The following is a 25,179-nucleotide window of genomic DNA, read 5'->3' on the forward strand; positions in this document are numbered from 1 at the left end:
CCTTTGTCTTCTCCACCATGCCCACTCCTGCTATCTTCCTCTCCCACCCTTTCCAACTTGTTTTTCTATGTTGACTTGCATTAAATTATAACCTCCTAGAGGGCAAGAACTGTCTTTTTCTTATTTGTACCCTCAATATTTAGCACAGCGCCTGGCACAATTAATAAATGCTTACTGACCATTGACTTCCCTCACTCTTTTCTCTTTCCTCCTGCTTTCTCTGATTTCCTTTTCTCCCCCTTTATCCCTGGAGGATGGAGAGGAAATCTGGCATAGTGGGTAGAGTATTGCACTTGGAGACAAAGAAGACCTGAATTCAAATCTTGACTTAGACACTTATCTCCTGTATGATCCTGGAAGAGTCCTTCATTTAGCCTCAGTTTCTTCATTTGTAAAATGAGGACAATAGTAGCACATATCTCACAGGGTTGTTGTGAGGATCAATCATCATCATCATCATCATTGTTATTATTAGCAGCGGCTAGGTGGTACAGTACATACAGCATTGGGCCTGAAGTCAGAAGACTTGAGTTCAAATCCAGCCTAGATACTTACTAGCTATGTGACCTTGGGCAAGTCATTTAACTTCAGTTTCTTTCTCTGTAAAATGAAGATCAAAAAAGAACCTACTTTCCAGGGTTATTCTGAGGATCAAATGGGATATTGCTCAAGCTTAGCACGGTGCCTGGCAGATAGTAGGCACTTAATAAAAGCTTGTTTCTTTCCTTTTTATTACGATGCCTAGGGCAGAGCCCTCACTGGGGGGTACTGCAAATGTAAAAGATGATAAATCCTGACTCTGTAGTATTTTATGGTAGTATAAAGTGGGTTACAGGATGTTCTGTTTTTTATGTTGAGCTTCTAAAAGAGGATTTTTAACATGCTTTTAAAATCACATTCAAATGAATGCTTTTGGCTCCACAAAGCCAGGATTACTTGAAAAGCAGCAGTTCTGTGGAACCACTCTAGATAATAATAGATATTACAATCTGATGGTATTTACGATAAGCCCAGGGGCAGGGGGAAGCCTGATTGACTCCTGTCATGCTCTGCTCCCTCTGGCTCAGGGTAACAAGCTTTCCCACACCGTCTTGCAGCTTGCTCTCCAGCTTGGAACATTTAGGAACTATGCTGGCCAGCAACCTGAAGCCTCTTTAGGAACTAATCTCTGCCACACCCCCATTGGTCATTGATGTAACATGTTTTTATTTTTATTCAAACATACCGAACAAAAACAGACTTCATTTTTACATAAAAGGGAGTTTTTTTTTTAAGGCAGTTTAAGTCACCTTGTCCCCATCACCATTTCTAAGCAGACTCACCCCTACTCTAAGCAAGGTCCTGGGTCAAGTGCGAGGGATACAAAGACAAGGAACAGCTAAGTGCTGAAGTGGATAAAGCCCTGGACCTGGAGTGGGGAGGACTGGAGTTCAAAGCTGGCCTCAGACACTTAGTAGCTACATGACTCTAGGCAAGTTACTCGACCTGGTTTGCCTTGGTTTCCCCATCAGTAAAATGAGCTGGAGACGGAAATGACTGAGCAACAAAAAATACAAAGATAAAATCAAGAACGGTCCCTGACTTTACAGATCTTAATTCTACTAAACAGGTGATAATCTAATGACTATGAATTTGGAAGGGCCTCAAGGAGAAGAGAAGGAATAAGGAAGAGAGGAGGAGATAGAGGTCAGGAGGGAGGGAGAGAGAGAGAGAAACAGAGAGAGAGAGACAGAGACAGATAGAGACAGAGAGAGGGGAGGGAGACCAGAAAGAAAGAGGAGATTGAGAGGTCAATGGGAGGAGGAGGAGAATATTGAGGGCAAGGACTTGTTTTTCCTTTCCTTTGTAACCCCAGTACTTAGCAGAGTGGCTGGAATATAGCAATCCCTTAATAAATGCTCAATGATTGATGAGATCAAAGGCACTAGTAGAGTGCCTTCTCTCAATAAGAGAAGGCCCACCTCTTCATAAGAGACTGGACCATAGGAGACAATGTTGAGGGATTCTGAGGTGTAGATAGATGAGGGGACTGGTGAAATTCATGACAAATGGTCTCTTGTTGCAGTGAAGTATGAATCAAGGTTATCTGTTGAAAGGGAGGTAGGAGAGAACTGGTATGAGAGGCTTGAGGAAAAATGAGAAAATCTGGAAGTCATTATGGGGAGTGTAGTAGAGTCAATAGGGAAGAATAAAAGTATTGCCTTGCTGTAGTGAGGGCCCACTTGGGATTAGATATTCGTACCTGACCTTAGCCCAAAGGCCAAGAAGTTATATTAAATTGATAGGCAATACAATCAACGACGTTCTGTGACTCCCTGGAGCCTTATTCCAAGCAAATAAATAGCGACACAGAAGGCTGATGGTGAAAATACAGGGGATTTCTTCCTTAACAGTCAATCCTCATTGAACTTTTATTGAAAGTCCAAAATTATAAAAGGTATTTATCTCCTTAGTCCTTTTCAAAGCAATACATTTTTTGTTAAAGGCCTACTACATGCAGGGTGTTGTACTATGCAGGGTAGGAAGCAACATTAGCCATGGCCCTGCCCTTCAGGGGCTTATAATCTGTTTGGGGGAAGAGATTTATGTCTTTGAGATTTGAATTGCAGCTCAAAAAATAATAGCTGTCACATGGCAGCACATGAATCATGTAGACAATGACTGCCACAGATGAAGGGAGGGACAGGTCACTTATATCAATGCGGGAGGCCAGAGAAGTTTAGAGGAAAACATGCATAAAATGTTTATGAGTGTCTAAGGTAGACAAAACCATAGGGAGGGAGCACTAAACATTTAATCATATTTCTATCGGATCAAAAGACAAAAGGCTGAAAGCCTTCTTACTACTATTCTATCTCAATCCTGGGGACATAGTAGGCACTTTAAAAAAAAATCTATTTCCACTTGGTCTAGGCACAGCTTTGGGAACAGGACATTCTGTTAACAGAACTTCCTGACTCACTCATTCACAGATGCATTAACGAGCTCCTGTTGACAACCATTCTCTAGGCAGGCATTTCCAACTGCCTACTAAACACCTCCACTTAGGTGTTCTGGAGTATGTGGAACACGATGTTTGAAATAAAACTTGTCATCTTTCTTCCAAAATAAGATCACTCCACCCCCACCTTCTTCTTCTGAGTTCCTGTTTCTGTCAAGAGCACCAGCTGATTCAATCATCCCCTTCCTGGATCCCTAAATTGTCTTTCCCTCATTTGCCCTATCCAGTTAGTTACTTCCATACAACTCCAGAAATCTGATCTGGCCAGGAGTTAGAAAAAATGCCCCTAGACCCTGAGGGAATTAGTTCCTTCTGCTTTAGCCTCCTGTAGGCAGCTGGGCCCAGACAATCCATCCTTCTTTTTCCTCCAAATGACTCCAAAACATTCCTCTTTGTCCAAAACTTATGCTGTCGATTGGAAGGTAAGCTCCTTAAGGACAGGGATTGTCTTGCTTTTTCTATGTGTATCGCCAGGGATACAAACAGCATAGTGCTTGGCCCAGTAAGCCCTTAACAAATGCTCATTCTTTTATTCATTACTGCTCTGGGCTCAGTAAACAAATCTATAAAACCATTTTTCCTGGAAAAGTAGGAAACGAAATGTCCTTTAGACTCCTCATTCTAGGATTCCCCAGTCTTTCTCTGGCCATCATTACCATCACTGTACTCTTTTGAACAAGAGAGAGATTCTACCATTTTTCTTTCCATTTGAAGGGCAATGGAAACTGATATGGTGGGGTGCATATGGTTTGGTAACAGGTTAGGAAAAAGTTTGAAAGTCTGGTTAAATTACAAACCTGTGCCTTGTTCATTTGGGGCAGTGTTTTAGAACTCCGCTCTCAAAACCAGTCTCTGATATACTTTATAAGAATATACAGAGTATGCCATGCAGGACCTGTGATTTCTTCCATCATGGGTGAGTGGGATGGTGAAGCCCTCTCATGGAATCTGGATCTCGGTCTTTCTGTGAGTTCAGTGGGATGAATGGGGTGGGGACCTTTTGACATGGCTCAGGGCTTCTGATTGACAGCTAGGCCTAAGTTTCCAGTTACTAAAATCACCTGAACTGTGTCCTCACCAAATAAGGATAAAAGTGTTCTTAAGAATTGTTATTGGCTCAATTAGCATTTCCTTGTGCCTTGTACCTGGGTTAGATTTCTCAGGAAACTGTGAGCCTGGACTCCACCAATGAGAGTAAAAGGTCAGTGATGGTGGGGTGGGGGTTGTTTGCAAAGTATAAAGCTAAGTTCTGCCCTCTGGGCCCCGCCTCTCCCTACCGATTGTCTATCAGTTGGGAGATTGCCCTTTCTCGAGGGATCATAATAAAGAAGTTTTCTGTTTCTATCTTGAGACCTCAGACTCTTTTAATTAATTGTTGGTGGGTGGTCTCACCCCATACCTGGGGAAACCCCTAATAAGAGAAATCACTTCACTAATGCAGATTTCCATCCATCTATAATTTAGTAGGTAAGACTTGAAGGAGTTGCCTGAGGTACAGAAAGATTAAAGGACTAACCGAAGATCCCATGGCTAGGAAGTGTCAGAGGCAAGATTTGACTCTAGGTCTTATTCTAAGTTAAATATTCCATTTGCTATGCAACATTGACCCCAATAATAATCACCAGTCAAGAAAAACAATCATGTCTATCTTACCAATGAGAATACCTTAGAGCTTCTGAGAAGCCCGTTAATTTTTTTTTCTATCATAAAGGTCTTACTTTTATTCAAAAGCAAATTATTCTTTTATGGAAAATGGTTCCAGATACAGTTAACATTAATTTAATTCAGTAATCATTTATTAAAAATGCTCCCTTCTACCGGAAGCTTTTCCGGATTCCCCTTCATGCTAGTGCCTTCCCCCTTGATTATCTCTAATTTATGCTATCTATAGTTTGTTTGTATATACTTTTTTTTGTTTTTTACTTGTTTTTTACTTTTCTTTATCTTTCCAGAGCTTAACACACTGCTTTGCACATAGTAGGCCTTAATAAATGTTTACTGATTGATTGAATGACTAACTGCTGGGGGGAAGGAAGGAAGGAAGGAAAGAAGGAAGGAAGGAAGGAAAGGAGGGAGGGAGGAAGGAAGGAAGGACCCAAGGGAAATGTCCCTGCCCTCAAGGAGTTTACATTCTACTAGACAATAAGGAAAGGAGTAAAGACATTTAAAGTCCCTGGAATTTGACACCATTATATCTTATGCCAAATAGAGACTATGTAATGATCAAATAAAGAAATACCTGATGATTTTAAAAGAAAAAACTTATCAGTTACTTAACGCTGCTAGGAATCAGTTCTTTGAATTATTGCATAGTTCTTCCAAAATAATTTACAGCAAAACATCTGGATTTAATATAGCAGAGTCAAGCATGGCCAACAGTCCAAGGAAGGCTGAGTTCTATAGCTTAGTTGTGGAAAATCAGCAGTCTCCATTCTATAGAGAACATCAGCAGAGTAGCGACTCCCCTGGGTTTCTCAGTAAGTCACTTAAAGACATCAGAGGCCAGCTATTCCAACTCCTCATTTTATAACATGAAGAAACTGAGGCCCAGGACCTCCCTGGCCTTCTTTATGTCCCAACTGAAATCCCACCATCTATGGGAAGGCTTCCCTAACCCCTCTTAATTCCAGGGTTTTCCCTCACTTAATTATTCCTTATTTCTTTTATACATAGCTTGCTTTGTATATATTTGTTTGCATGCTATCTCCCACATTAGACTGTAAGGTCCTTGAGGGTAGGGACTGTCTTTTGCTTCTTTTTGTATCTCCAGTGCTTAGCACAGCGCTTGGCATGTAGTAGGTACTTAATAAATGTTTACTGAATTGAAGTAAATTCTCTAAATGGAAAATTAGCTCAGGTCTAATCATGACACTCGCCTGCTCAATAAATCAATGGTTCCCTACTTCCTCTAGAATAAAATACAGATTGGCATTTAACACCCTTCACAGTATGGTACCAGCCTATTTGGTTTCCTTCCCATTACATAGGACTCTCCCTTATGCATTCCATGTTTCCTCCAAACCTGCTGACTTTCTGTTTTCCCCACACATAACAAACATCCCATTTTCCATATCCCTGCCTAAGTGGAGGTAACGTCTGTGCCTGGAATCCCTTCTCTCCTGCCTGAGCTTCCTGGGACCCCTCGATGACTTGAACAGTGTTATCCCCTACACAAGGCCTCTTGCTGATTCTCCTCCTTGCTCCCATTAATTCTCTCCCTGCTCCTTGGTATTAATTATGTTGCATTTTTTTTCTAAATATTTTGTATTTATCTGGTCACATGTTGTTTGCCCTCCTGGTAGAATGAAAGCTCTTTGAGGAGAGGAAGCATTCTGGGTTCTGTTATTGTATCCCCAGGGCTTGACACAAAATAACAATTAATAAATGCTTATTGAATTATGTTGAATTGAAAGCAGGCTCAGTCATTCAGTTATGTGACCTTGGGCAAATTATTTAATCTCTCTGGGTTCACTCTATCTGTAAAAATTAGAAGATTTATGAGAGTCTTCCAGCTCTTAAATGTCTAGTCCTAGTTAGGGCTTAAAAGCAACCCTCCTAAGTGTGGAAAGCATCCAACACTTATTAAGCACCTACTATGTGCCAGGCCCAGGCAAAAGACATTCCTGGCCCTCAAGGAACTTACCCCGTAATTAGATTAAAAGTACAAACACTTCCAAGAAGCTCTGTATCTGAGTGTCTGTCGGGCTTAGAGGATTTCTCATTCTTCTAAAGTCAACTAAGATAAAGCCATCCCAGAGTTTTGCTCCTAGGGGCCTTGATCATCTGGATAAAGTATATTTTCTGGCCCAAGGACACTAACATAAAGCAGAGGGCATAGAACCCAAACTTCCAAAAATGAAACTGAAAAAAGTGGTTCTTGGTAAACAGAGCTTTCTTAGAGAAAAGATGTGTGTGTGTGTGTGTGTGTGTGTGTGTGTGTGTGTTTGTGTACACATGCTGATGCTGATACTAAATAAAGGCTACGAGCTTGCTTACCAGATGTGCGTAAAAGAAAGAGAAGGAAAATTCATTAGCTTCATGTGTGAATATGATAATAACTTGCATCCCAAAATTCTAATTGTTTTCATTTTCTCAAAAGCATTGTCCTGAATGCAAATAAAGAGTTCCTTGCCTTGTGTATTCTTTTGCCATAGATGATGAGGGGGGAAAATGAATGATCAGAAAATCATGGATTCCAGGGAAGGAAGGAACTTTTCTCCTCCCACACTGCATGAATCCCATTTATAACACCCCTGAGAAGGGCTCCTCCAGTCTTAGCCAGAAGACCCCTGAGGAAAAGAGGACTCCCTGCCCCAAGGCAGCCTGGTCCATTTCTGGTTTGGCTCTCATGGTTAAGAATGTTTCCTTATGTTAACTCCCAATCTGTCTTCTCCTCTGGTTCATCCTCTGGACCTAGTACTGCCCTCCAGGGCCAAATAGAGAAAGGTTAATTCTCTTCGACTTGACAACCTATTAAATATATGAATGCTGCTCTCATGCCCTCACCCCTCAAGTCTTCCCTTATCTAGACTAAACATTCCTAGATCCCACGACCAATCCTCCTGTGGGCTCATCTTCTTAGAGAATTTAGCTTGGATGTGTTTTCATTATTAATGAACTTGGGGACGTAGGGGATTCCTTCACCAATCAGGGCATGGCACTCTTCAATTTCTAGGCTCCCTTTACCAAACCAGTCATACTTCCTGTGGAGATGCTCTAGTTTATTAATGTCCCTATCAAACTATGGCATCCCAAACTAGACATGACATTCCAGAAGTGGTCTGACCCGGACAAAATAATAATGGGAAAGGGGGATGGGAAGAGAAGGGAAGAGAATTTTTGTGTCTTTATATACACACATATGTATATATGTGCATATGTGCACATGTATGCACAGATACACATACATAATTTGTGGGTTCACATAGATAAATGAACTGCTTTCTATGTGCCAGACACTGCGCTAAGCACTTTTAACAAATATTATCTCACTAGATCCTCACAACTAACTACCTTGGAAGGAAGGTGCTATTATCTCCACTTTACAATTCGGGAAACTCAGGCTAATAGAGGTTAAGCGACTTGCCCAGGACCACACAGCTAGGAAGTGTCTGAAGCCACACTTGAACTCAGGCCTTCCTAACTCCAGGCACCAGCACTCTATCTGCTGCACTCACTCTCTGCCAATAATAACAGCTGGCGTTTCTATAGCTCTTTCAGGTGTACAAAGCTTCCTACAGTGTCATCTCATCCGAGCCTTACAACAACCCGGTGAGGAAGGTGCTGTTATTATCCGCATTTTACAGATGAAGAATCTGAATCAAAGAGGTTAAGTGATCTGCCCTGGGTCACATAAGGTATGTGAGAAAGGAATTGAAGTGGGCTGTTCCTGATGTCCAAGACCAAGCTCTATCCAGTGTACCAGCCAGCTTGCCTCGAATACAGCAGAAATCTCACTTCCCTTGGTCCGTACACCATATTTTTAATGTAGCCTAATCTATGAATATAGCCTAAAGCCACATTAGTTTTTCAGATTACCACATATCACTGTTAACTAGTACTGAGCACATAGTATCTACATATAAATAAAACACCATTAATTTTTTGGATCCCAAAGCTAGGACTTTACATTTAACCTTAGGAAACATGATCTTGTTTTTTTAAAAAGCCCAAAATAACAGAAGTCCAGGTAGACTTGGAAGGGGACTTAGAACAATTGCATTTTATTTTCTGTTTCTAAACTGTTTTTTCTGCTTTAAGTGCTGAGGGTTTCATTATTCCTCACTGCATATGTCTCCTGGATTGTTTTTGGGCATGATTACTAAGTTTGTAATAATGTGGGTTTTTAGAATTATTATTTGCATCGGGTTCAGCATTTTTTGTGCGCACATGATAAGCATTCCATCTCTATACATGAATCTAATTCTAGTGGTCAGAATTTCTGAGTCCAGAATCCAGACTATAAGCATTTATTAAGTGCTTATATGATAAGCACTGAGCTAGGCACTCACTGCAGATATAAAGAGAAGCAAAGAGATGCCTCCTGACTTCAAGAAGCTCACTTCCTAATAGAGGAGACAACATACAAATAACTATGTACAAGAAAATTATACTCAGGGTAATTTTGGGAAGAAGGCACTGAGGGGGAAGGAGGAAGGCTTCTTGAGATGGTGGTATTTGAACTGAGACTTTAAGGAGGTCAGGCAAACCAAGAGGTCAAGATAGGGAAGGGGAATATTCCAGGCATGGGAGGTGGGGGCAGGCCATGAAAACACAGAGCTGGAGATGGAGTATTGTTTTTGAGGAAATAGCAAGAAGGCCAGTGTAAGAGGACAAGCAAAAATTTTTGAAGTTAAGAAGAGTTTTAATGAGTTAGGAAGAGTCTTACGTTATATATGTCTCCCTAAGTTACAAAGAACTTTGAATGCCAAATAATGCCAACTTTATATTTGATCATGGAGGTAATAGGGAACTATTGGAGTTTAATGAGTAAGGGGATGGCATGGATTGGAGGAAGGGGATTTGAGTGAGGGAGACCTACCCAAAGGCTATTGCAGTAGTCCAGGAGGGAAGTAATAAAGCCTGCGCCAGGGTGAGAACCGTGTGAATGCATGGAGTTATTTTTTGTTTCTCTACCAGGTTTTTTGTTGCTGTTATTTTTTAAATCCTAAATGAGGCCAGCCTTGGTGGCACCTGCCTGTAAACCCAGTTACTGGGGATGCTGATGTTGGTGGCTCTTTTGAGCCTGGACGTTCTGAGCTGTAGAGGGATAAGAGGATTGGGTGTCTGCAAGAACTCTAGCATTAATATCATGAGTGCCACGGAGGGCCACCAAAGTCACCTAAGAAGGGGCAAACCTGCCCAGGTCAGAAACAGAGTAGGTCACAGCTTCTTTGCCACTCAGGAGTGGGATCAGGCCTACTAGTGGCCCTTGTATTTCCAGCTTGGGTAAGACAAGGAGATCCAATCTTTAAAAAAAAACAAAACCCTTGTTTATAGGAATTTAGAGGCTCAAAAATCCCAAGAATCAAATCCCATCAACCCATTTCTATAAATTTGGTTTATAATCCAAATCAATCTTAGCTAAACTTCCTATATGCAAAGTGTTACATTCTTGGAAAGAAATTATCTCAAAAATTAGTCCAGCAAAATGGATTCTTCAGTATTTTGCCTTTTGTGCTGGCAGTAGCAAGGACACGCCTACACTAGTTGGGGGGTAAGGGGGAAGAAGGGGGGGGAGAAGCAACGTTTGCCAGGAACACACAGACTGCCACTGTGTACAATCTGACCTATTCAGTGATGGAGCCAAGCTCTGGAATGTGCTCTTTGGGGTTCGTGTGGGAATCCTCCTACACACACAGCCCTCCCAATGAGTGACCTACCTGGGTTAAAGTAAAAAATAATATTCAGTAAATCCTGGTCTCCCCACGTGATGTAATTCTTGTACTTCTGGTACAGAGGGTACAGCATGTCCTCCCAAGCCAAGCCCGTTGGAATCATGCTATTCTGTAGATGAGAAAAAGCACAGGAATAATGGATCGAAGGTCACCAGGTTTCCCCTATTAACAGAAAGTACAGAGGGGCCATTTTCAGGCCGTAAAGGAAATGAGACAAATAGAGTATGGCCGACATTCTTCTTACCTATGAGTTCTTAACCTACAGTCCATTAACTTGCCTTTTTTTAATGATGGTAATAGTAATAACAAGCATTTACATAGCATTTTCAAGTTGCAAAACATCCTATATGTTAACTCATCGGTTCTTACAACAACCCTGTGAAGTAGGTGCTATTCATATCTCCATTTTACAGATGGGAAAAATGAGAGGGGAATGACTTGCCCAGGGTCACACAGCTAGTGAGTGTTGTAGGCATGATCTGAACTCGAGTCTTCTTGACTCCATTTCCAGACCAAGGCATCTCAGTATTTTAAGATATTTCGATAACTGTAATTCAATATAACTGGTTTCCTTGGTAATCCTATGGGTTTTTTTTCCTGGGAATTTGAGAAAATTTATTCTGAGAAGGGACCCACAGGCTTCACGAGATGGCCAAAGAAATCCATACCACAAAAAAAAGATAAGAGCTTCTGTTCTAATCTCAGCACGTGAGACAAAACTGGTCCAGGAGGAGAAAGTTTTACAGGAGAAACAATGAAAACTTTACTGGGTCTTATGTCAGCAGTCATGGCAGATGCTACTGTGATGTTATGGTCCATGGCTTCTCCTAATCATAATCTGTTCTCCATTACAAAGATGATTCTTGACATTAGAAATGCTAACACAAAAAATTAAAATAGAGACAGAAGAAACGTGGCCATTCCTTGCTGCACTCTGGAAAACCTGAAGCTGGAGCAATCTGATTGAAAGAAACAAGATTCTGATCCTAAACTGAATTTTTTAATACATAAAGGATCCTAGTCAGTTACCTCCGTGCCTCAGTTTCACTGTCTGTAAAAAGAGGAAAATATCTATAGTATCTACATCCTAGGCTGTTGTAAATGAGATGACACATGTGAAATATTTTGCAAACCTCAAAGCTCTGTGCAAATGACCAATGTTGTTATTGTTGTTAGCATCTGTGATTTTGGAAGAGCAAAAATCCTCCATTGTGAAAACTTCCTTCACCAGCTCAAACACAGATCATAACTCACCTCTGCCTTCATAGACAGTACTAGGGCACTGAGTGAAGGAGAGATAAATGACTTGCCCAGGGTCACCAAGCTACTGTCAGAATCAAGATTTCAACTAAAAATTTCCCAAAATTTCCCAACTCCAGGCCCAATACTCTGTCCATCATGCTGTACTGCCTCTAACCAAATATGACTAAAGGGCTTAAAAATGAACCCTGATATTTCTGAATGCCAACCATAATTATGCTCTCAACTCAGTAATACCACAGACTGCACATTCAAACAATAAAGCTCCTTTCTTTACCCAAAAGCCTTACCCAACCCATGGAACTAAGTCAATACATTATTCATCCAAGGAAATGCCACCATAGAAACATGAAAGTCCAGTTTCCTAAAAAGTGAATTTTTTTTGGGGGGGGTAGGAAAATTTTTCTTTTATAATGCTACATTATCTTACCTTGAACTGTGTATTTCTTATACGAGTTAAATTCATAAGCATCACTCCTGAATTGACTCCAGTCATTCCATAGTAGGGGTGACGAGCAAAACGGCTGTACCATCCAATCTTGGGGATCTCATGCTCTGGGGCCATGGCTGCAAGCTGGGTGGAATTAAATTGCTTCAGAAGCCTCCAGATATCATCAATGGGCCGAAGAAAGAGAACATCAGTGTCTACATAGAGAAGTGAGTCCACGTCCTTTAAAATCACCTTGGGGAACAAGTCATTTAAAAAAAAAAAAGAGGGATAAAAAAATAATTATAAAACACACTGCTCACTTTTTACTGCTAAACTGTAAAATCTGTGTGTAAATAAAAATATGAAAAGTCTTTTATAGACAAGGCAAATACTGCTGATGTCATGGGTGTTTTAGTAATAAAGACTGGAATGAGTAACTACCCAGTTTTCTTTCCTCCTATGAGACAAACTTTTATTGAGCACATACTGAGTCAGGCACTCTGAAAACAAAATGAAACAATACTTGCCATCAGGGAGTTTACCTTCACCCAGGAGGCAGCGAAGGGAGATATGTGTATATATTTTTAAAATATTTATTTAAATATAATTGAGTTTATATAAATATATTTTAAATTTAAATGTAAATAGATTTTTTAAAATTAAAAATGTATATAAATTTAAAAAATATTTTTATGAATATCTTATTTTTAAATATCCCAGATTTTATTCATCTCTTTCCTGCTTCGCAGAGTACCATCCCTTATAATAAAGACTTTTAAAAAGAAAACAAGGAAGAGAAAAAAAAATTCTACAAAACTGATCACCACATTAAATACAACTGACATTCTATGCAAGATTTCACATCTGTGGAACGCAACTTCTGCTAAGGAATGGGGGTGGCATGGGAACGGTATCTTTTCATATACCTTTTTTGGGGTCAATTTCACAATAGTATGAATTTTAGTTGGGAGAGAGCACTAACAATGGGGGTTGTGGTTGTTTAGTTGTTTTTCAGTTGTGTCTAACTCTTCTTGACCCCATTTCTTGGCAAAGATACTGGAGTGGTTTGCCATTTCTTTCTTTAGATCATTTTACAGATGGGGAAAGAGGGTTAAGTGACTTGCCCAGGATCATATATTTAGTAAGTGTCTAAGACCAGATTTGAACTCAGGAAGATGAGTCTTCCTGATTCCAGGCCCAGCATTCTATCTCTCTATCCACTGTACCATCTAGCTGCCCAACAACTGTGGGGTGGGGTGGAGAGGGGGGCAATAAGGGAGTATGGTCTCATGCAACCTGTACTCTTAAGGAAGCTAGAGATTCTAAACCATGGAACTAAGAAGGAAGTACATTACAGGCATAGGGACGGGGGGGGGGGGGGGGGGGGGGGAGGTAAAGAAAGGAGAGGATCTGTTCAAAGGCCAAAAACAGTCTTATAGAAAATAAAGTCCTTGAGAGCAGAGAAACAAAAGATCATTCTTCATCTATGTTCCCCAGCACCTGGAACAGTGCCTGGAACAAAGCAGGCATTTAATAAATGCATGTCGATTGATGCCTTTTGTCTTTTATTGACATTTATTTCTAGATACGATCATTTTCTTGCCTCTCTCCAGAACTGACATCCTCTTGTAACAAACTGCTGCCCCCCTTTGACTACTCCTTCAACTGATACTCTCAGGTTGGGCTGGGACAAGAGTGGGGAGGAGGGGTGGGCAGGGGGGGAATGACTGCTCCAAGCTGAAGGCAAATGTTTGGCTCCTCTCCTGGACCTCATGATCTCCACAAATTCAGGATCCTTCAAGATGACATCAGCTTCGAAATTCACACCTCTTCAGCACCTCCTGTCCTGACCTAAACTATGTCTGTCTTGGACTTAAAAAGTATTTAAGTCCTTAAGTCTAAAGCCAAAACCTGAAAGGAAAAAAAATCCTAAATGTAAGCAACATTTTTCCGTTGTATATATGTAACCTACAGGCTAGAAGCCAGCTCTGGGCTTGCAAAGAATAGGTTTGATTTTAGAGGCTCCCTACAAATCATGCTTTTTGGTTCATGCCTCCATTAAGGGTTTCCTCTAGAAATTTCCAAATATGGCTCTCATCTGTCTCTAAAACAAATACAAAAAGAAAGCAACAACAACAAAAAAAAAAGTTAAAAGGCCTATCATCATCTATATAAGGACTCAAGCTAATAATACTCAAATATAAGACAGACTTTCTGTCTTATATTTAATGAGTTCTGTCACCTAACAAAATGCAAAGGCCAAAGGATTCCCACTTGAGCCCATAAACCATGAAGACAACCCTCTTTCCTTCACCAGTGAGCCTGACTTGTCTGGAGACTTAGGCAGTCCTCTAGACTTGTATAACCCTGTAGTAGAAGCTCCAAGTAACTGTTTAATGCATTAGAACAGAGCTGAGCACAGATCCCTGGGGCACTTTACTAGAGACCTCCAAGCTCACAAGCAGCCAGATTTGCATCCAGCCATTTGGCCAGTTTTAAATCCATCTAATTATATAATCATCTAGCACATATCATTCCATTTTTTCCTACAAGAATAACTTGAAACATTTTATCAAAAATCTTGCTCAAATGTGAAGAAACGCTATCTACTGCATTCTCCAGATACGTCAGTTTAGTAACACTATTGACACACAGTGGCCCTTAGTCCTTATCATGATGAGTCCAAACAGTATAATAATGATGATGATGATGAAGAACTCATTCTAACAGCTGCAGTTTGACACATACTTTTCAAAGTATGGTCTTAGAGCCTTTAACTTTTCTTAGGTCATGGGCCCCTTTGGCAGTCTGGTAAAAGGCGCGGGAACCCTTCTCAGAACCGTGTTTTAAAATAAAATACATAGGACCACAAAGGAAACTAAATTATACCGACATCAAGATGTGATTTTTTTTTTCCCATTCAAGTTCACAGATCCCAGGTTAAGTATCTAGTCTGAGAGTTAACCTGGGAGACTGGGAGGTTAACTGATGATCATACAACTAGTATTTGCCAAAAGGTGGGCCTTGAACCCTGATCTTCCTGATTCTGGCTCTCTATCCATTAGGCCCAGCTGCCTCTCAACAGTAATAACAGTTCACATCCCCTTTAAGGTTTGCTAAGTCCTTCATAGCCATTATCTCGTTTGCTATGGCAACTAAGAGTTCACAACATCTCAGGCTGTATATCAACAGACACACAGTGTCTAGGAATAAGGAGAGGAAAGTCTGGCTACATTCTGCTCTGGTCAGACCTCTCTGTCCCCATTGTGTTCAGTTCTGGGCATCCCATTTTTAGGAAGGGCACTGATAAGCTGGAGACCACACAGAAGAGGGAAGCAAGCAGAATGCTGAATGGCCTTGAGTTCATTGCAAATGGCCTTGAGTTCATGCCTTATGAGAATTGGTTGAAGAAAGTGGAGGGTGTTTATCTTAGCTGAGACAAGACTTGGGGTGGGAGAAAGGAGGGAGATGTGGGTTGTCATCAAGTATTGGAAAGGCTGTCAGGGGAAAGATGAATTCAAATTGTTCTGTTTGGCTCCAGGGCAGAATTAGGAGCAATTAGGAAGTTACAGATTCTGGGCTGACAAGAGGAAAAACTTCTTATCAAGAAGTGCTGTCTAAAAGTGAATGAGCTTCTGTCTTGGGAGGTAATGAGTGGCTCCAGATGATCCTAGAGGACCATTTATTAGGGACATAGTAGAAAGACTTCTTGGTCAGATAGAGATTGGACCAAATTGCTCCACCACACCTCCCCCAACCCCCCTACTCCGAACTCTGTCCCTTCCAGATCTTATATTCTGTGATTCAGCAACATTCTAGCTATCAAAGAAATGAGAAGACATAAACTGCAGTTAAAAGAATCTTCTTCAGAAAGGCAAATTAAACAAGCTGGCGAACATGGTTTAGTGAAGGGCACAGAGACAATAGGAAATGTTTCATAGGACAATTGCCATGATTACAATGAGTATAAGCAGAGAGTCCACCATAAAGATAATTGTAGCTTATATACTAACATCTGTTGCAGAGAATGAAATAGAGAAATTCTCCAAAGAAGTTGACAATTTTCTCCAAACAAGGTTAACACGTACCTTGATCACTGGTGATTTCAACAGAAGGGAAGACATTGAAAACTAAATTGGAAAATAGAGACAAGCTACAAATATTTATGTGGTTTCATATTTATAAACGAAAGAGGTCAAGGTGGGTAGATTGCTCAGAAGACTCATGCTAGACCACATGAAGACATTCTTCAAGAACAGAGTGGGAGATACTAGACATCGCAGGTGCCAAATACCAAAAAAAACAACTTGATGAATAGTAACAGACAGGAAACAACTGTAAGAGTCATTTCAGAACCTGCTATCTTGGTATTCTGATTACTGAACAATTAAAGGTCAAAGTTCACACCAAATAACAGGGATAGGTAAAGATTTATGGGTAAACAGTTCTGGCTAAACTGGCGATGGATTCTAAAAAGCAGAAAATGGACAAAAGGAAAGACATTTACTCTGATCATAAAATGATCACCCAAATGAGGCTAAAACTGACCCTGAGATGCAGTAAAACTGATCCATAAGAATAATAAACAACACTGAATTAGGGATTTAAAAGTTTGCAAAGCACTTTACATGTATTATTATTTCATTTGAGCCTCACAACAGTACTGTGTGGTAGGTGCTATTATCAGCCACATTTTACAGATAAGAAAACTGTGGTTGGGAAGGTAAGTGACTTGCTCAGGGTCACGCAGCTACTGCAGCTTAGTAAACGACTTGCCCAGGGTCACACAGCTAGTAAGTGACTGAAGGGCAGCATTCACACTTGAGTCTTCTTGATTCCAAGTCCAGCACTCCATCCCCTAAGCCATTAGCTGCTCTCCAATGAGATTGTCAATGTTATAGAAGATATCTCATGTGAAGTCCAAGTGAAAGAGGGATTTCTTATAGGTGGTGAGGTTACCAGATGCTCTTGTTTGTGGATGAGATTGTACTGATTGAATTCAGTTCTGGAATACAATCAGGCTTCTTCAAAGAGATGGTCAGTTACTTGAAAGAAATCAGCCTTGCGATCCACATAGGAAACACCAAGTTGATGAAGAAAGTATATTGCTCATCCCATAGAGTTAGCCCATCAATGCATATACCATGGAGAGATACCGCCCTTAGATGATGAGTTGGACCCTGAGTTGATTATGAAGAAGAGAGTGGGTTAGGGAAAAGCACAGACTTTTCCCTCTGCAATAACCTATCTTTTAACTCTATTGTTCTCCTGGAGGTAATTTATATGATGTGTGGAATATCACAACCTCAGAAAGAATCAGTATGGCAGGTGACCCAAAGGGCAATGCGGAGATGCTTGACAGCACGCTTCCCTCCTCTTGGTAGAGATGTGGTAAATTGCATGCAGAATGTTGCAGATATGGTCATGTGTAGTCTCTGTGTCAGTCGGCTCTGACTAATTGTTTTCTTTGTTACTGGGGAGGGATTATGGGGAAATGACTAATATAAAAACCAAAAGGCATCATCAAAACAGTTTTTTTCTGAAAGGAAGACATATGGTAGATATAAGTAGGATGCAGCACACTGCCAAAGATGATTCTGTGGGTGAGAAGTGGCATAAAAAATATCATTAAAGACACATATGATTAGAAAAGACTACCAATAACAAATGGACAGCCCAAGTCTTGCAATGCTATCCACAAAATTTTAAAGGTTTCAGAAGAAGGTGACCAGCACACTGTGTGGAGGAGGCATGGAAGAGATTGGGCAAAAATTGCCCGGGTTGAGAAGATGTGTAAGTTTGCTACCTGCACTGGAAGAAAGAATAGCCACATTAACAAACTCTTGGATCCATCAAATCTAGGCTCATTGCTGCGAGAATGAAGAATTCAAAGATGAATGAATCTTAATAAAGATAATTGTGGTCCCAGACTCAAATGTTGTATTCCTGGCCAAAAAAAATCTGAGGGAAATGGGTAAAACTATGATGAATTACAGAAAATGCTAAACCATAACTGAAATGAGCAGCAGAAGCAAAAAAAAAAAATGGTCAAGATGGGAGAGGACCTCTAAAATATGTTTAGCAGGGGCGGAGAGAACAGAGGGAGAACCACGAAATGGCTGATAATTGGAAAGCCAACAGCTGGACGCAGCCTTCTGTTTGCATGGGAATTTTGGCAAGAAGCTGTGTACTGTCAATCAAAGGCAGTTGAGCAAGCTAGTGGGAGAAGGAGGGAAAGACTGCCATAAGTAAAGATTTGCCAGGAGATGCCAATGACTATATCTTCAGTAAGGTAAATCAGGAAGTTGCCATGGCAAGATTTACTGTAAGAGTTAGCCTCAAAAGTCTCTACTGACTAAGGATCTACATTCTAGCCAATGGCAGCTAGGTGATGTAGTGGATAGAGTACTGGCCCTGGAATCAGGAAGACTCATCTTCCTGAGTTCAAATCTGGCCTTAGACACCTACTAGCTGTGTGACCCTGGGCAAGTCACTTCACCCTAATTGCCTCAACTTCCTCATCTGAAAATTGGCTGGAGAAGGAAATGGCAAAACACTGCAGTATCTTTACCAAGAAAATCCCAAACAGGGTCATGAAGAGTTGGACATGACTGAACAAGGGGAATTTTTTTCTCTATTTTATTTCTCTCAATTAACAAGTATTTGTTTTATCTCCTTCCTATATCCTTCCCCCCTCCTTAAAAAAAAAAAAAACACCAAAAAACCCTTGTAACAAATACGTACAGTCAAGCAATGCAAATCGCTACACTGGCCACATCCAAAATGTCTAACTCGTTCAGTGTCTTGAGCCCATCATCACCTCTCTAACAGAAGTATTCTTCACCATCATTCCTCTGGAATCATGGCTGGTCAATGCATTGATCGGAGTTCTTAATCTTTCGAAGTTGTTTAAAGCACTATATAAATGCTAGCTGTTCATTGCTTTACAATGTTGCTTTTATTAAATAAACTGTTCTGCTGGTTCTGCTTGCTTCACTTTGCCTAAGTTCAGACAAGTCTTCCCAGGTTTCTCTAAAACCATCCCTTTTGTCATTTTTTACAGAAAAAGTCTTTCATTATAGTCACACACCATAATTTATTCAGCCATTCCTAAATTGATGAGCACCTCACTAAATTGATAAGCACCTCGACCAAGATAATTTTTCATTGATTTGTAGCAAATGTGGCTACAACTATTTATGTTTTTTCAAGTACCAAGTAACAGTAATGTATGTAAAAAATTCAGGTTGGCTTCTCTCTTTCAGAAGAAGGTTAAAAAAACAGGAGGGGAGAATAAAGACCTTTCCACTTTCTAGGTTACTTATCAGGGGAAATGAGAAACATTACCTAAATGAATAGAAGGAACACCCCAACAAACTTTGGATAAAAAAGACAAAGAAGGAGAAGAATCTGGCAAAAAAGAACAGAAACCTGACCTAGAACAGGAGTTGTAGGTTGAAAAAAATGTAGCAGAAGAGGAAGGAAAGAAGCTGCCAAAAAAAAACTTTAAGCTAAGTGCTAATGATGAGGCTTTTGCCAATAAAGGCTATCGGAGCTCTTCAGCTTCTTGGGAGCCAATGAACAGTAGCATGAGCCTACAGCTGACATCAGGAGTGGGGACATCAAGGAAGAGAAAGAAGAGACGGGGAGATGGTGGCTGGTGATTCCCAGAAAAGGCAGTGTAGGATCACAGAGTTAGGGCTGGAAGGGTCTTTGGGGGCTGCTGAGTCCAACCCCCTCATTTTGTAGATTTCAAAACAAAACTGAGCCCCAGAGAGATGAAATTACTCAACAAAGGTCAGAGAACTGGTAAATATCTAAGCAAGGATTTGAACTCTGGTCTTCCTGACTCCAAGCCCACTAAATTTTTACTCTCTAAGTCACCAAGCTGAGGTGACTGTTTATCATGCTGGCATTAACCATAGAGAAACTAGCCAAGAATTGGCAAACCTGACAACCACTACCCAATTCTGATCATTCATGGGGAAGCATACAATATCACCAGAAAGAATCTAGAAAATATTGTGAACAGGCCCAATGGATGTGGTTTGTTTTTTTTTTTTTTCAAACCAATGCAACTGATTGAAAGTAGAAGATTCAAAAAAGAAAAACCAATCTGGGAAGTGACCAGCTAATTAACAAAAAGGTGTGAGAATGGGATTTGGACGTTTGCAACACAGCTGAAAAATAGGAATGATGAGCTTTTGGCCACAAATGAAGTATATTGAATGGGGAACGGTAAAAATATATTCCCCAGGATCATTATTACAAACCTTTTTTGTTTCATTTTACTTAGGTCTTTTTTAATAGATATGGATATCTAAAATGTGTCCATTTTTTTTAAATTACATCTAGAAGATAGAAGAAGCTAAGACAGGGAAGAGCAAATGAAAGCAAATGGGCGGCATCAACCTATAGGAATAATTCTAGGATTGCTAAAGCCCAGAAGGAACTGAGGTTAGTGATGAATGCTAAGATGAATAAAAAGGGCTTTAAAAATGTGCTGGGTTTAAAAAGGGAATTAAATAAAGGATGGGAAGGAAAAAGCAGAAGTACTCAATTTCTATTTCTATTTTGCTTTTCTTGGCTAAAGAGAATGAATTCTGGACCAAGAAAGGTGGAACAAAAATGGGTTAATACGGCACTCACAAGTCCCATAAGGGACCTTAAGAGAGCACCTGTCTGCCCTCAGAGTTCAGGACATCAGTTCCAGAAAGACTCCACTTCAGAGTCCTGAAAGAACTGAGGGACTGTGACAGCCTCCCAACCAGTCTCACCGAAATGACTGAACTAGCCTCCTTACTGGCCTTAGCATTTCCAGTCTCTCCCCCACGGACTCCATCATCAATAGAGCTACTAAAACCACCTTCCTACAGCACAGATCTGGCCATGTCATTCCCCGGTTCAAAAACCACCACTGGCTCCCTAGTCTCTAGAGTCAAGTATAAATGCCTTAGACTGGCAATTAAGACTCTCCACAATCTAGTTCATTCCTGTCTACCTTTCTTGGCTTGTGCCAAGATCTGTCCTTCAGATACTATGTATTCCTACCAAAAGGGAAGGACTCCTGACTGTACCCTTAACGCAGCATTCAAATTTCCTAAAATCTATCACCTATCCCAACTCTGCCTCTTGGAATTTTATCTCTCCTTTAAGGCTCACCAGAGAAGCCACCTCCTCTTTCAATCAATTAATAAACATTTATTAAGCACCTACTATGTGCCAGGTACTGTGCTAGGTGCAAGGGATACAAAAAAATAAAAAGGCAAAAGACTGTCCCTGACCTTAAGGAGCTTAGGAATCCTTCTCCAATCCTTCTAGTTGTTAGTACTTTCTTATTTCTCAAATCACCTTCAATTTAATTCAACAAACATATATTAATTACCTACTATGTGCAAGGCACTGTGGTGCTTGCCCTCAAGAAATTTAAATTCTGCTGGGGGAAAGGGAGATACAACATGTACTCAGACAAATAAATACAAGATACCATGTAAGCTCCTTGAGGGCTGGATTGTTTCTGTTGTCTATGTGTCATCAGAGCCTAGCACAGTGCTTGGTACATAGAAGGCCAAGAAGTAATCTGCTGAAATTAATTGAATAACACAAGGTTAGGAGAGGCAGCTAATTCACTGGGCGAAAGAGGTTATGGCCATAGTTTTTTCTTATAATAATTTCCATAATTATTTAATGTACAAGAGACAGTATAGGATAGCATGTAGATTGCTAATCTTAGAAGCAAGAAGACCTGGATTCAAGTTTTGCCTCTGACATAATGGCATGGAGTCCATGGCCAAGTTCTTTACCTTCCAGTGACCAAGATGGCTTTTAAACTAAAAATTGATGAGTCTGCATGTGAAGATGGAATTTCCACACAGGGAGTTCCTCATACTGACGAGATCACAGTTCTCAAACAATGACAACAAAATACACTTACATTCAAAGACAGAAAATCAGGCTAGAATGTGATCTACACAGACACGGAAACAGACACTAAAATCACTATTCAACTCTGTGATTTCTGGGTATAGATAGAACTATGTAAGTGTTCATAAACATACTGTACATATAAAGTAAACATTTAAAATATTTTTCCCAGGGGTCTAATTTATTTTCCTTTTATTTCAACTGTGCAATGAACAAAGAACTTCCCGTCCTATACTAAATTCACTCACATGGGAGAAACCCTTTGAAAATATGGGAAGTATTTTAAAAAAATAGGAAGATAAAATCCTAAATACACAGTAATTGTTATTTTCATCCCATGCTTTTTTAATAGCAAAAATACAGCAGGCAATTCTTTAACAAAAGTCCGCATTAGTGTTTTTTTTCCAAGTCATAAAGTTGACTTCATGATTTTAATTCTACAATTCCAAACTGTTTTGCTGTGTAGTCAGTAAAACAGCTGGGAGATGTATGTATTTAATTTTTATTTTTGCTTCAACTGTGCCCCCTTGTGGAACTCCATATTCATAATTTGAGCAGGGATTTACTCTAGCCCTTTTTGGAGGACAAGTGAATACTTCTACTATAACAGACTTAGAGGGAAAGGGGACCCCCCCCTACAGAACATAGAGTCCAACTCTCCCATTTGACCAATGAGGATACAGAGGTTAAGTGTTCTGCTCATGGTCACACAGCTCATGAGTGGGAAAGTCAAGATGTGAACTTTTGTCTTTCTATTAAACTAGAGAAATGTCAGTTTCTATCCCCTAGTATCCACTGGAGCAAATTTGTAGGGTATTTGGATTGCTATATAAGAGAGCTTAACCTATATAGATTGCTGGTGGTGGTGGTGGTGCACATGTGTGTGTGTGTGTGTGTGTATGTGTGTGTGAGAGAGAGAGAGAAACACATGTACATATATACATACACACCACACAGCTTTACTCTACCATTGGTGGTGTGGTATGTGTTTACAACAGAGTGACAAACATGCAAAGTCTCTATTTTCTTTTACAACTTTAACTGACTTTACACAGGTGTCGTCAAGGAGTCTACAAACAAGGTACCTAGATTCCATTTGCAACTATCTCCACATTTCCCTGGCTCACTGGGGCAGACGTGTTTGATCATGTTGGTCTTGGTCTTAGAAATATCCAGGCTGCAACAGGTTGATCAATGCATACTAGCTTATACAGGATGGTCTTCCTATGTTTCTGGGTATTCAACTTGGGTTAAGTGTTCGATTCCACCATCTTAATCATGATGCCAGCTGTCCCGTCCAAAGACACAATACTGTACTTAAGACTCCTACATTTTGCAGCACCTGGTTTCTGTGTGTTCTGATAATAGCGAGCAAACGCTCTTCCACCTGTTTTAATTCTTCCTTTGGTCTGCCTCCCACTCTCTTCATCCCCCACCTTTAATCAGGTGTTACAATACCAGCCAGGGAACATATCCAACTTTTTTATGTTGACTTTAACTATCCCTGCTTTTTTCATGACAATTCATGTAAAGCAGAATCCAGTTTCTTCGGTAGATGGATTCTATGCCATGTACACATAACCTGTCATAAAGAGGAATATGGCAGAATCAGTGGATCACGAGGTATCTAGGTTAGCTGCCAGACAACCCTGAGGGGACTACCTTTCAAAGGATGTTGTTTCTAGTCCTGATTCTCTTTCTTTTTTACGTTTTAAAAGAAATTATCACACAGTAAAGTCACCCTATACACACACACAAACACACACACACACACACCACACTCCTGCCCCTCCAAGTCAACTCAGGGAAAGTTTTTTAAAAATTTAATCTTTACAAAAATGTATTTTCTCTCCCTCATGTCTCCCTCCCCTACATTGGATTTTAAAAAAAAGGAAAAGAAAAACAAAACTCTTATAACAAATGTGCATAGTCAAGCAAAACAAGTTCACCCACTGGCTACGTCCAAAAAAATATGTCTGGTTCTTTACCCTGAGTCTATCATTTCTGTGAGGAGGTGGCTAGCATGCTTCATCATTGCTTCTGTGGAATTGTAGTTAGTCATTCATCAGAGTCCTTAAGTACTTTCAAGTTGTTTGTGCAATGTTATTATTATATAAATTACTCTGGTTCTGCTGGCTTTACCTTGTATCAGTTCATGCAAGTCTTCCCAGATTTCTCTGAAACTGTCTCCTTCATCATTTTATACAGCACCCTAGTATTCCATCATATTCATATGCCATCATTTGTCCTGCCATTCCTTAATTGATGGGCAGCACTTCAGTTTCCAGTTTTTTTGCCACCACAAAAAGCTGCTATAAATATTTTCGTATATATAGGTATTTTTCTTCTTTTAAAAAATCTCTTTAGGGTACAAAATCTGATTCTAAATATTTAATTTCCAATTAGCTTTTTGAGGAGGTTGTCAATGGAAATCTGTCACTTGTGATTTGGTTGGTTTGAAGTGAACACGAGTCCCCATGGTGAATGTCAGTTGGGCAAAATCTGGGATATATTATGTCACTGATGCAGTTAAATGTTTTTCAAACTAGAATAGACCTATTGCCACAACTCAGTTTTTCTAGAAGTTGAAGGTTACTAAAAGATGCAAAAACGTCTTACCACCCCCCCTAAGAAAAGTCTAATGGAAGAAATCTGCCTCCAGTGAGTAATATCAAGTTCAACTGTTTTTCTCATTAACTGTATGACTTAGGTTGGCACTAAGTTCACTTAATGTTTATGGAGCGTTAAAATCATCCTTGTTCTACTTGGTTTGTAGTCTGATTACTATTTCAGGTACCAAATTTGGAGTTAAAGCTGTAATTCTAGCTGACGGGTTTTCAGGAATGCCATATCCTGGATCCAGACTTTTTCCCACTCTCTTTGCCAAGATCAGGTGCAAATGATGATTCCATTCTAGTACTCCATTCCCAATGCCTTAGACCAGCTGGGCATATTTATTCAAGTCCATATGGGTATCCAACCTTGACCACAGTCTGGATATCTTGGGATCAGTCCATATGAGCCAGTTAAAAGAGGAGGTTTAAAAGAAATGTATGACATTAATTTGTCTGACTAGTTCCCAAATCCCAAATGATGGTTTAGCTGAGGGAAAATTCTGTAATTCTTATTTTACTTTGACTTGTACTAGTCTTTGATTTCATGAGGCC

The 25,179-nt window shown here is 40.1% G+C and overlaps 1 protein-coding gene across 1 annotated transcript in view; it reads right to left on the reverse strand.

Moving 5' to 3' along the window:
• GXYLT2 (glucoside xylosyltransferase 2) overlaps positions 1–25,179 on the reverse strand; it is a 67,959-nt gene that overhangs the window by 11,273 nt on the left and 31,507 nt on the right. Inside the window, exons 4-5 of the mRNA XM_036738884.1 lie at positions 12,089–12,340; positions 10,384–10,507 (exon numbers count right to left, since the gene is read on the reverse strand). Of these exons, the coding sequence (XP_036594779.1) occupies positions 10,384–10,507; positions 12,089–12,340 (376 nt within the window). The remainder of the gene's footprint in view (positions 1–10,383; positions 10,508–12,088; positions 12,341–25,179) is intronic.

The sequence above is a fragment of the Trichosurus vulpecula genome, chromosome 9, assembly GCF_011100635.1.
Source record: "Trichosurus vulpecula isolate mTriVul1 chromosome 9, mTriVul1.pri, whole genome shotgun sequence".
NCBI lineage: Eukaryota > Metazoa > Chordata > Mammalia > Diprotodontia > Phalangeridae > Trichosurus > Trichosurus vulpecula.